General features: G+C 39.0%; 1 protein-coding gene across 6 annotated transcripts in view; it reads right to left on the bottom strand.

Annotated features, from left to right (window-relative positions):
- UGP2 (UDP-glucose pyrophosphorylase 2) overlaps positions 1 to 13,367 on the bottom strand; it is a 46,470-nt gene that overhangs the window by 5,133 nt on the left and 27,970 nt on the right. For all 6 annotated transcript variants that reach the window (XM_037527481.2, XM_037527484.2, XM_037527483.2 and 3 more), the window contains exons 4-7: positions 4,922 to 5,107; positions 3,115 to 3,248; positions 1,696 to 1,993; positions 452 to 649 (exon numbers count right to left, since the gene is read on the bottom strand). In XM_037527481.2, coding sequence (XP_037383378.1) covers positions 452 to 649; positions 1,696 to 1,993; positions 3,115 to 3,248; positions 4,922 to 5,107 — 816 coding nt within the window. The remainder of the gene's footprint in view (positions 1 to 451; positions 650 to 1,695; positions 1,994 to 3,114; positions 3,249 to 4,921; positions 5,108 to 13,367) is intronic.

Below are 13,367 nucleotides of genomic sequence, written 5' to 3'. Positions count from 1 at the left end.
TTCCATATGGGCTGGTTAATGTTTGGGGAGTGGTTTCAGATCTATTGAAGGAAACAATTTTGAAATCTAACATTTATCAAGCACCTGTCATATGCCAGGCGCTTGAACTTTATTCAGTATCATAACTCTTTTGCTCAGTAATATTTCTATTTTACAATAAAAAAACCAAAGATTCTGAAAATTCATGCAAAGTGCCTATAACTAAGACTGAGATATTCTTTTACTTTTCTATTCAGTCCTCTTGCCTCTGCCACAGCCCAGGGTCAAGTAAGGGCACCGTGGTTGGCATACTAAAGAGTCTTCTGACAAACAGGGCTAAAACCTGGAGAATCTGAATAGGCAAAAAGGAGAAACCAACAGAGTAGACTGGCTGGAGTGGGCAGTGGGTCTGTGTGTAGCCTCCTATGATCTTAGGAACAAGGGAGTCAAATGGGCCAAAACTTTGGCTTACCTTTGGATTAACAATGATTTCCATGTCGATAGCATTCTGCTCCTGCAGTCTTTTAACTGCTGCAAGAGAGATCCATAGATTGTTTGTGTTGAATATTTTGAATTTTGATACAGACTTGAACTCATCCACATGTGCTTTTGGCACTTGAGCAATTTCCACCAATCTCAGTTTGCCTTCATACTGAGTGAGTGTCCCACCCTAGAAAAGTATGTAAAAGTGAATGTGTGCCCCCAACTTCTCCCAATCACAACCATACCACATTGTTTGTAGTCTGTGAAAGTTAAAAGAAAAGAAAACTAAAGATGAAATCCTCCAGAAATAAGCATTGGCAATGAATGTTTGAAGGTAGAACCAAAGAAAAGAATAATTCAGGTTGTCTATGGCTTTCTGCTGCCTATCTACCCTCTTGTCCATAATACAAAAGCAGTGGGAGTGAGAAACAGCATACTTTCACCACTAGTCTTCCCTCTTAGACCCCCTCTGACTGGCAGTAGGACAAAGGGAGAACAGGCACAGTGGACAGAAGACAAAGGCACAGTGGACAAGAAGTGGCTCCTGAGTAGCCTCAGCCTGAAGATGTTCTTATAGGCACAAGGCCATGGCAGTGGAGGGCGGGGGAGCAATCATTCATGTGAAGGGGACATTTGCAGAGAACCCAGCCCAGGAACTAACCACTTTAGTATTATACACCCTATTGCTCTTACTTTCCATGGGTAGGTTGTAAAATCTTGTGTACCAAATGTCATCACCATAAAACATGCAAGATTAAAAAAAATAAATTTTTGCTTTGCACCAAACAACTGACACTTTTTTTGCACTGCAGAGATATTACAGTGATTAAAAAATACAGAAAATTCCATTAGTTGGGCAGTGAAATAAAAACATTTAAGTAACAAACTAGAAGAATATTAAGGTTTGACCAAACCTCACAATGTTTTCACATGCTTCAGATTTAGTTCATAACTACATGTGGAAGTGTATTCAGTTAAAATTACCCATATGGATTATTTTAAAAAATAAAGATTTTTAATACTAGTAAATCTGAATTTATGTACACACTTATATCCAATGGAAACTAGGGTACTCTATAGAACACTATCCCACTCCATCTTATATGATGTCATCAAGTGGATAGATGTGTCTCTTAACATAGAAACTTTTCAATACAAGTGTCTGAACTATATAACATGAATGACTGTATAGATGTTTATCTCCAAACTGCTTCCTTCTCAGTATTTATTTACCTTTACATCTGCACGTGTTTTATTTGTGACTTCCATGACAAATTCACAGCGTTTTCCATTGGGTGGGTTCATTAGATGATTAAGAATATAAAGATCCACGGTGGCACCCAGATTATCGATGTTAGACACAAAAATATACTCTTTGCCTTCTCCTATAAATGTGTCAAGCAAACCAGAATTGTAGAAACTGGCATAAATATCACCATGACCTGGGGGGTACCAAGCTTCTGTATTCTCCCCTGAGTAAGATACATCCTTTGCTACTGGCAGTAAAGATTCTTTATTAATCCTTGGGTACCTTAAAAAAAACAACAAAAAACCCCAGTTATTTTCAACATCAACTCTGGAGAGTATCTCAGACCTTCAAGTAAAACAATATATTTAAATTAAATTTTTCTCCTTTTCAGTCTTTCAATAGTAAGTTACTTAGTCATATGTAAATCCATTTAAGAAAATCTCTCATCTATATTGCCAAAAATCTGTTTTCTAGATAGTGGTATTTACTGCAAATGAGAGTTTTCCATGGTCATGTATATGGGAAAACACCTCATATTTTAAGATGTTAGTATGTTTTATGGCTCTGCAAGAAGAGGAATATATTAAGTAAATTTTCTCAGATTTATTTGGTTTGGGGTTTGGTTTTTTTCCCTTAAAAACCTATTTAGGAAAAGGTGTGCATCCCTACAGACGGTGGTGCTCTTTCTTTCCCAAGAAACTAGCAGCAGGCTAATGCTCAGGGACATTTGCTGCCTATCACTCATGAGAACATGTGTAGGAGCACAGAAGAGCTAGCACAGAACAGGCTAAAGACCAACCAGAAAACAGAGGCAGAGCACCTACAGCATAAGAAAGTGCCCATGGAAAAATAGGTTTAAAAGAAAAATATAACTAGTGGTACAACTTCAGAACTAGCCCTCTATACGAGCTCATATAGGTCGTGTCTATTCTGACATGGAAGCCTTTTCTCCCAAGTCGCCTGAGCTTCATCACCATTCATCATCTGAATTCTACTTACACTCCTCTTCCCTAAAGTAAATGATTTTTCAGTAGAATTTGTTGATTTTCCTCCAACTCTACTAAGAATGTTGAGATAACTTCCCATAGAAAAGAAGGTTATTAATGTTATAGCCTACAGGAGGACTTCAAAGACCCATCTGGATTCCAAATATGCCCTTAGAAAGCCGGAACCTCAGCTATCCTCAATTATTCTGTATACGTAACAGAATTCCAAGCAGATTTTCTTTTTAAGAACTAGAAGTTACAGAATCACAGAATGATTATAACAATCACATATGTATTAACAAATGTTCAGCCTTTAAACACAAACATTAGATTTTGGCACATGCTGCTCTGTTTAACAAAACAAATTTGTTCTTTCCTTCAGGAGTAACATGATCAAAGTTTTTTTACTCCTTGTACCTGCTTTGATTAAAAGTGTAGATTTTCACACGACAATGATTGTACTTTTGTAGTATTTTCTTTGTATCTTCATCCGTATTGAAAGAGTTCATTAGAACAAGAGGAACATCTGTATTATAGGTTTTGTTCAAATGCTAGGGAGGAAATTGACAATCAGATTACCAAGACTTGCATATCTTTTACTTAAAAGTATAAGACTAACTCTTAATAGTTAATCATAAAATGTCCAAAACTTCATCTACATAAAGCAAAAAATACAGATTTGAAATATAGATTTGAAATAAATAAATTAGCATAAACAGACATTCTTCTAAGCAATTCACCATGCACTTGCTCATTAAATCACAACTCTACAAGAGAGAAATTGTTATTATCTGCATTTTACAGATGGCTAATCTGAGGTCCAGTGGCAGAGCTGAGAAGCTCCTGCCCCCATCCCACAGCCTGACTTGGAAGTTATGTGCCCAGTCATAGTAACCCTTAGTGGGTCCTTTCTGGGTGGCAAGTGCTGCCTAAGCATTTACTCTGTGTCCAGAGGAATGTGGAGATGAAAATAGAAATGTCATAAAGACAAGGCTCTCTATTCTCAGGATTAATGTCAAAAACTGTAATCAGAACCCAAGTAAAATCTTAAACAATCAATAGGAAGAGCTATGACGCAACACAGACTGGGAACAAAACAAGGTCACAGAAGACAGAATGGACTGTGTTCAAAGTATGATGCTGTACCAACTAGCTAAGGGACCTTGGGTAAGTAACTCAACCTCTTTATACTTTGGTTTCTCAGCTATATATAATGGAGAAGATAAAAGTACTTATCTTACAGAGTTGTTGCCAGAAACAAATGAGTCAACTCATGTAAAAAGCTCAGAGTAATACTTGGTGTACAGGACTGCTGGATAAAGTTAAGTGTTATTGTTGTGACTGTCAGTACTGTATTAGACACCAGAGATAAAGGATGAAAAAGGGCCAAATTTGCCCTATAGTTTTCTTAGTGATTATTCTGTTTATATTCTTTGGGAAAGACTAAAATAATCTATTGTCATTTTTTCAAAATTAACTTGTAGGGGCCTCCCTGGTGGTGCAGGTGGTTGAGCGCAGTGCTGTGATGCTGTCCGCAGCCTCTGCAGTGCCGGTTCGATCCCCACCGGCCTCGGAGCAACCCACATGGCAAGCAGACCGCTCCTGTCTCGCCCGCTACTCCCCTCAGCAGTGTGTTTCAGTCAGTCTGCCTGTTCTGTTCCCCACTTTGTCTCTGGTGAGTCCTCTCATGTTCCTGCACGTCTGGCCTGTACCCCAGTTCTTGTATACATAAATAAATCTTTTAAAAAAAATTAACTTGTAAATACAAAAAGAAAGAAAAGAAAAAGACAGGGCCACTGCTCCTGAAGAGTTTATGATCTTTCATTATTGATTTCATCATAAGGGAAAAGTCAAGAACAGTTCTTCGTATCCACACATACAACCAGGTATATTTAATTCTCACCAGCCTCTCAAAAGGGGTTAATAAGACTAGATCATCCCAACTGTGATGAAGGCTGCCACTAAAAAGAAAGGAAGGCGGAGTAGTTGGGACAAAGAAGAATCCAAATATATCCAGAGATATTAGCAACTACAAATGTCATTTAAAGATCAGAAACTTTAACATAACCCAAGGATTTACCCTTAGGAACAGCAAACTTTTTTATATTTTATGTACTAATAAACTAAAGACTGATGATTGGTTCAAATCCACATCTGTTATTTTATAAGGTAACATTTTTAATAACCTATAAACAAGTGTTGAGAAAAACTAAATGTTACTCACTTCAATTTGCTGAACAGTCAGATCCAAAAAGGTATTCTCATTCCTCACACCAATCAGACTTTTGGGACCTTTGCAGCCCATGCTGGTTCCCAAACCACCATTGAGTTTCACCACTACCAGCTTGTTCAATACAGAAGATATATTATCAGGTAGGCCCCTGGCCTTTATCTTTTCATAGGGCTGAATCTAAAATTAAAAAAAAAAGGATGTAAGTAATTTAAAAAGCTTTGTGAGAAGTTAAATCAATCCTAGGATTATTTCCAAGCTTCCTTAAAGAGTTATGGTTTCTCTGTGGAAAGTTTCAACTGCAATTCCTTTAATGTATGGGCCCCTTTGGTTCAAAATCAAGTACATATAGGCAATTTCCCTTGTACACGGAAGTAATTCAGTGATTCATTTATACTACAATGGAGTACAAGACAGGGTTAAGTTACAGCTACAAATATTTGATTGGCTGATGAGAATACCTACTTTCTTACATTACCTTCAATAATTACAAATTCCCAATTCGCGCCAACAAATAGGATACATAAAATTCATCAAGTCTGTATGTATTAGTGGAGCACTGTGGACCTACTTCACTTCTGGAAAAGCATATATATGACCACACATTATCCCTTCTGAAGAAGGCAAAAACCAAAACTAAAATGCTCCTTACCATTCTCCATTCAGTTATAAATTTGCTTTCAGAGGAAGGTGGCCGTAGGGTTTTTGTCATACTTCTAGGTAGAAAAAGGGACAGAATTCCTTCCTTAAGAATTTAACTGCTGGGCACCATTGTACAAAAGATTACATTTGGAAAATAAAGTGTCTCATTGTTCCAACAAATGTCCTGGTAGGGAGGGAGAGGGCGGGAGCTAGGGCTTGAGAAGAGCCTACTCAGTCTCTTCCCTGTATCCCCCTCATCATCTTCCATGAGCACAGAGCCTTCTCCCGCAAAGGAGGAGAACACTGACACAGTAGAAGCCCACATTGTTTTGTTCAAAGCAGAGGGACAAGCAAGTCTAAACATCTCATAGCAAAAAGGAAGGCATTTAAAAAAGATTACGATATACTGTCTACTTATAAGTGTGTGTGATGGATGAACTCTATTTGGGAAAGGAGCTGATGGGGTCACACTATAGGGATTAGGCTGCAGAGACAAAATTCCCTTTGTACTTGATCAGACAGACATACATAAGAGTCGTGTGCAGATCCCTCACCACACAATTCTTGTTGTTAACAGCTCTTCCACGGAAAACTAGTCGGATTCTTGTATCTCCTATTCTGCAATACACTACATGAACTGCCAAGCACAGATGCCGACATTTTCTTCCTTGGTGTTAGTACTGAGAAACATGAAGCACTCTTCTCCAACGCTCTCCAGTTAACACTCATTCCAGTTATTCCTTAATGTGGTAGCACTGACAATCTTCCTAGTAAGAAACTCTCAGTGTAGTCATGCATGTTTGAAAAAAGGACTGGTGATAGAAAAAGACTGGAGTAGGGGCCAAGCCTGTGAGCAACATGGCCCTCCAGAGGGTTACTGTACTGGGATGCTACTGTAACAGAGGAATCGCCATTAAAAGGGGAAGTTCCAGGTTCCCTTCCCACCTAAAGAAGGGCAGGGCTGAATGGCCAGGGGCAGCTATAGAAAACCTGAAGGGGTGACAGAGGCTAGAGACACATGGCGCAGAGAGATATGCGAAGGAGGGTGTGCTTGCTTCTCAGCTTCGGATTTGTACCAGGGACTTGGGGGACATGGAAGGAAACATATGGAGCAGAAATATGGAAAGACAATTGGAAGGGATGTGGGTGAGAGAGGCAGGGAGACTGACAATAGCAGCTGTTATCTTGATTTGTACTTTGATTTTGCTTTTTGTCCCAGGCTTGCCTGGCCCCTTCTGCCCCTTTCTCTGCCAGAAGGTACCAAAGATTTGTGACCCTGCTCCAGGCCAACCCTGTCTGATTGGGCATTTACACATGAGAGGATATATATCTACCAAAGGGGATATACAGAGGACCACCCGAGATGTGGAAAATGTTCATCATCACTTTTAGTAAGGGGGTAGTTTTCAAAACCACAATGAGATACAATCTCACAACTGTGAGACTGGCATGCATTAAAAAAGACTTCATTAACAAGTGCTGGAGAGGAATGGAGAAAGAGGAACCCTGATGCACTGCTGATGGAAATGTAAACTCGTGCAGCCATTGTGGAAAGCGATCTGGACCTACCTTAAAAAAAACAAAAAACCCTGAAAATGATACACCATATGATGCAGTAATCTCATTTTTGGGTCTCTATCTGAAGAATATGAATCCATCAATTCCAAAAGTTTTATGCCCCACATGTTTATTGCAGCATTATTTACAATAGCTAGGATTCTGAAACAACCTAAGAGTCTATGATGGAGGATTAAAGATGTGGTATAGCCACATAATGAATATTGCATTTATATCAAAATGGAAGGAATTTGATGGAATTATGTGCAGCAAAGCAGGTCAGAAAGATAAAGACAAATAGTAGACAGTTCCACACATTGGACAAAATGAGGGGTCAATGCAAATGCCGACAGAGCAAAATAATTACAAACTAACATTGATATAACCAAAGCGAAGTTTCTGATATTAAGAGGGAAGGGGCTTGGGAAAAGGGTCAAAGGGGTAGATGGTATGAGAAAAATTGTGTGTGTGTGTGTGTGTGTGTGTGTGTGTGTGTGTGTAAGAACTGGGATGTAGGGCCTCCCTGGTGGTGCAGGGGTTAAAGACACAGCACCATCAAACTACTGGCAGCCACTGCAGCACGAGTTCGATCCCCCGCCGGGCAGGGAGCTACCCACATGGCACAGCAGACCTCTCCTGCCTTGCCCACCTACTGCTCCCCTCAGCAGTGTATTTCAGTAGATTTGCCTGTTCTGCTTCCCACTCTGTCTCTGGTGAATCCTCTCACCCCCTGCACCTCTGGCCTACACCCCAGTTTTTGTACACATAAATGAATAAATCGTTAAAAAAAAAGAACTGGGGTGTAGGTCAGAGGTGGGGTGCAGAACAAGCAGATCTACTGAAATACACTGCTGAGGGGAGCAGCAGGCAAGACATGAGAGGTCTGCTGCGCCATGTGGGTTGCTCCCTGGCTGGGGATCAAACTCAAGCTATAGCGGTGACAGTGCTGAGACCCAACCCCTAGGCCACCAGGGAGGCCTGAGAAAAAATGAATTTTTAATAAAATAAAGAAGAAATTGCGAAGGGCCAAAAATAGCCACGACACTCAAAGAAACCAGTAAGTTGTAAGAACCAGGTTTATATCACTTTGTTTTTACTTATAGTAAATATGCATAACATGATATTTGCCATCTTAAACATATTTGAATGCACAGTTCAGTTCAATAGTTTTAAGTATATTCAAAGTTGTACAACCAGTCTCTATCTTGCAAAACTGGAACTATACCCATTACAAAACAAGTTCCCATTTCACTCCTCCACCCACACCCCTGGCATATCCCTTCTACTTTGTGAGTTTGACCATACTAGGTATCTCATACAAGTGGAATCCTACAAGGTCTTCTTGTGATTACTTATTTCACTTAGCATAATGTCCTCACGATGCAATAAACATTTTAAGAAATTTAAAACATATATTTAAGGATTTTCCAAATTAATGCAGATTTTTAAAAAAAATTAATAAAGCCTATTTGTGTGTATGTGACATTTCTGGGAGGATGTGGGGTTGCTATGAAGAAAGGGAATACAGGTACAAGTTGAGAAATTATATGGCAAATTAAGCTGTATAAACCTTATTTATTTCATTTGCAGACACTAAAACTGGAATAGAATAAAACTTTTGAATTTAATAAACACAACAATACACCCTTAACTTTGAATTAAAAGATGAAAAGGAGGTTACAGGTGTAACCAGTTCCAAAAGTATCAATCTAAGAAAATGCTGCTCTTCAGATACATGTGAAAACAAAGCAGAATGGCAGGACTTGGGTTTTAGACATTATTCAAGGCCTATGTTCTGACTAGTACCTCCCGGATGGGCTAACCATTGTTTCAAGGAAAAAAACTTTACAAAACTGTAAACAATGTAAAAAAGATTTCTTCATATTTAAGTATATAGTGAAAAGATCAACAGGATGGCACTTTTTCCACTGTCACTCTCTAGACACAGTACTGTCCAATGAAATTTTCTGCAGTTATAGAAATATCCTATAATTTTTACTGGCCACATGTGGCTACTGATTGAGCACTTTAAATATAGCTAAAGTAAATGAGGAACTCAAGTTTCTATTCAATATTAATGTAAATCAACATGTAGCTAATGTGTGTTGACTATTTGACTATTAACAATAAAAGCGCTCTGAGAGAACTATGGACAGAGAGGGAAGAAGAGTTACAGGTAGGAAGAAACGAAGTGTGAAGAGAGGGAAAATGTCCAGAGTTATCAGATTAGTGGTGCTGTTAGAAGCCACCACTGGAGGTCTTTCATTTGTGTTTCATGACTTATATCCACCCACACATACACATATGCAAAGTAAGATAGAGGTACCAATGGTTCAATTTCAGGAAGCCAAGGAACTTTCTTTGCAAAGCTTATTATAGGTTAAATCTGGTAGCCAACACAGCTTTCCATCACATAAATCACCCTATATGCCCAAAAAAGTTCTCTTTGTTGGTGATGCTGTGCTGACCTCCACCAGAGGTCCCCCAAGCAATCCCCAGAGCTCAGTTTAGTTTCACAAGTCAACGTGATATCTGTGTTAGAAAGTTATTTGGCAACAGAAGCCACACCAGACATACCTAGTCACAAAGACATTTTTAGATCTGCCTTCCACTTTCCCCTTCGCATTTCTCCCAGGAAAATGCACAAAGATATCACTCAAGCAAGGGCGGGTGATGTTCAGAGACACCAGAGAATACCATGCACTGCCAGTCACAGCCTCTGTGGTACTCTGACTGAATCACTTTAGTCAGTCACTAGCTCAATCTTTGTGCTTTCGATCCTAATCACCCTGTTTCTCTTTCTCCCAGGCATGAATAGAATTCAGTGTTTGAGAAAAACCACTGTAACTAAATATACAGTAGGGCAAGTTTATAGTTACAGATGAGGTGAGTCAAGACCCATGAGCTTTCTGCAAAATGTGCAGGGGAAGCTAGACCACTCCATACATTTTCTCTTCTCACTAGAAGAAAAGAGTTGGTTAAAGACCCAATTTCCTCTGGGAATGACAAAAGAAAGTAGCTAGCAATCTACTAAAGAACATGATTTAAACAATATTCTGCCCACTGGGATGTCAACCTAGATTTTCTGCAGAAACTATGAGATTTTTTAAAATATCTTTTAAAATCTGTCTACCATGATCTGCATTCTTGCCAAGTCTGTTCACAACTTAGTTTCCAGTTAGAAGAAAAGCTGAATTCATCACACAGCCATGGACACACTGTTCTCATTAGCAAGAGTTTAACCCAGTTCTTGGTAGCATATTTGTGCTATTTCTGGAAACAGTGCCAAATACCCAAAACAAGTTAACAGTACCTGCCCTGTTATGGTTCACAAGGGTATGATTATTGAAATCTGAAATTTGTTTCTTTTTCTTCCCCCAACACAAGCAAGTTCGCCTGAAAGAAAATAAAGTGTGTAAACAGTAAAACGGGTTTATGACGTGCCATATGTACAGGAAGTGTTCCAAGAACACAGGCTTATTCACTAAGTCCTTGTTACATAGTGTCTGTGTGCCAAGTTTTGTGCTAGGCACTTTCATATATTGACTCATTTTACAAACCTGGATCATATGAAAGCTCTTACAGATTCAATGACAGAAAAGTCGTATCTAAACCAGAGGTACTTTTTTCATTAAGGAAAAGCTGACAAATTATGTATGTTATCACATGATCCACCAAGCTCACCAACACACCTTCAATTAAACACCCCTTTCATAGAGCAAATAAAAGTCGTCATATATGAGAATGTCCTCAACTTCCTCCCACTTCCCTGCATCTCCATCTGTTTGTTCTCCTTTCTTTTGATTACAGAAAGAGCTATCCCCCACCTCAAGGCAATTGCTCTACCAGTGCCCCTTTCAAGAACCCTACTTCATCAATCATCCAGTCTCATTATCAGCCTCCCCCTTTCTCTCTATTCCTTTCCATTAACATGACACATTCAAATATGTGCCAACAAAACAAGAAAATAGCAACACACACTCATCCCTTGCTATACCCAATTCCTTTTTTTCCCCACCTATTAGCAGCAAAACTTTAAAAATTTGTTAGTTTCACCTCTACTTTCTCACTTCCTTTTTTCAAGCATCACCCATTACAATCTGGTTTTCTCTATCATTCAATGAATTACTCTTAACCAGGTCATCAACATCCTCCTAACTGCTAAATCCTGTCAATATCATCAATACTTCTCTTTCTTGTGCTCTTAGTTGCATTTCATACAATTGACCACTCCCAAAATCTTGAAATACATTTCTGAAATACCACATTCTGTTATTCTCTTTCTGCCAATTTCTTTTGAAGCCCATTCTAAATAGACCTCTCTGCTCTGCAATCTGCTCCAATCCCATGCAATCACTCCTATCTTTAATGCCACAAAGATACACACAGTTGCTAAACCAGAGGCCTACTCACCTCTAGTCAATGACCAAGTCTGTTAGTCTCAGGAAACTGTCTCCGCTACCATAAGCAACAATATCCCACTCTCTCACTTGTGTTACTACAGTGGTCTCTTTGGTACCCTTACCTTCCTCCAACCTTTACGTCACACCTCACAGGTGGTAATGTTTCAGAAAACAGAATTTAAACATGTTTTCCCCCTTTTTACATCATTCATTAAAAAAGAACTGACATGGCATGGCAGTGACAATTAGCTTGCTACCACAATGTCATCTTTTTCCTTCCCCTTCGGAACTCTGATTTTCATTTAGGTACACCACCATCCGTCCCAAAAAAGACTATTCCCCAGTTGCTCTTGCAGCTATTGTTTTGTCAATGTAATTAACTGGAAATGTGTTGAAAGATTTCTAATAAGTCTCTGAAAGGGCAGGAGGTATGCCCTTCTTCCTCCTTCCTGTTGTTGGGAATAGAGACAAGATGATGGAGTTGATTTAGATAGCCATCTGGAACCACAGGAGATATGCAAGACTGGCAAAGTAGCAATATAAAAAAGCCCTCATGGCTGATGACTACCAAGCTGCTATACTAGCTTTCCCTAGATTTAGTTACTATGGTTTCACTATTAAATGTGGCTGATTCTAATCCTAACTCAAAGTCATGATTTACAAGGCCCTTAATAAGCCGACAGTTTTTACACACACACACATACACATACACACACACACAGTGCTCCCAGAACATGGAACATTGGAATCTCTTAACATACGACATCTCTTACTGTAGGCCTCTGTACTTCTCCCTGTCATGCAACCTCACTTTTCTAATTACCTTGCTTCATCCTCCACATTTCAGTTCAGACCATGATTCTCATGCTTTATGAGAAATCAGGCACTTGTGAAAATCAGAAGTTAATGGATTCTGTTTTAGAAACTTCCAACACCATCCCTCAAAAAAAAACTTTTTACATACAATTTACTTCACTACAGTGGTATGTAAAAAATAATTAGCTGTCCTTACATGTCCAAAGGCAAAAATTTACGAGAGGGTAAGTAAACATGCCCTTCCAAAGAACAAGTCAGAAATCCTGGCACCAACAATATTCTATAAACAAATATGCTCATCAGCAGCAACTCAATAACTCACGCTCCATATCCTTCAATACAATCTGCTACTGGTTACTAAAGCCAACCTAAGATCTCGGCAAGAACGTAACCAGGAGCCAGAAACAAAAAGTCACTTATTTTCATCTTGTGTGTTGCTCTCTCTGGGAAGCCAAAGTTGAATACTGTGCCCTTTTGTTATATAAAGGAAATGATCATAGTAATTCAAATCCAGTAACCAATAACTACAAATAAGAGGGTAGGTCTATATTAAATATTTTAAGCAGCAATACAAACAGCCAATGAAAAATTCACTTCTAGGTATCTATCCAATGTGACAAAAATACTAATTCGGAAGGAAACCTGCACCCCTATGTTTATAGCAGCACTATTTACAATAGCCAAGATATGGAGACAACCTAATGCCCCAGAACAGATGAGTACATCAAGAAGGTGTGGTATCTATATAAAGGAAATACTACGCAGTGATAAAAAAAAAATACTCTTGCCATTTGCTGCAACATAGAAGGAACTGGAAGGGTTTATTCTAAAATGAAGTGAGTCAGAAGAAGAAAGATAAATACTGAATGGTTTCACTTACATGTGGAATCCAGAGAAACCAAAGAAAGAATCAGACAAAGGCAAACTGTAAAACCAATCCTTGACAGCAGACCATAGATCTGAGACATTCAGGAGGAGAGGGGGAAACTGGTGGAGAGGGGAAGGGTAGAAAATAGCGGGGA

The sequence above is a fragment of the Talpa occidentalis genome, unplaced genomic scaffold (genome assembly GCF_014898055.3).
Source record: "Talpa occidentalis isolate TD23 unplaced genomic scaffold, MPIMG_talOcc4v2.1 talOcc4.5, whole genome shotgun sequence".
In the NCBI taxonomy this organism is placed as follows: Eukaryota; Metazoa; Chordata; class Mammalia; order Eulipotyphla; family Talpidae; genus Talpa; species Talpa occidentalis.
Note: the sequence above shows the minus strand (reverse complement) of the source record. Positions and strands in the feature narration are given on the sequence as shown.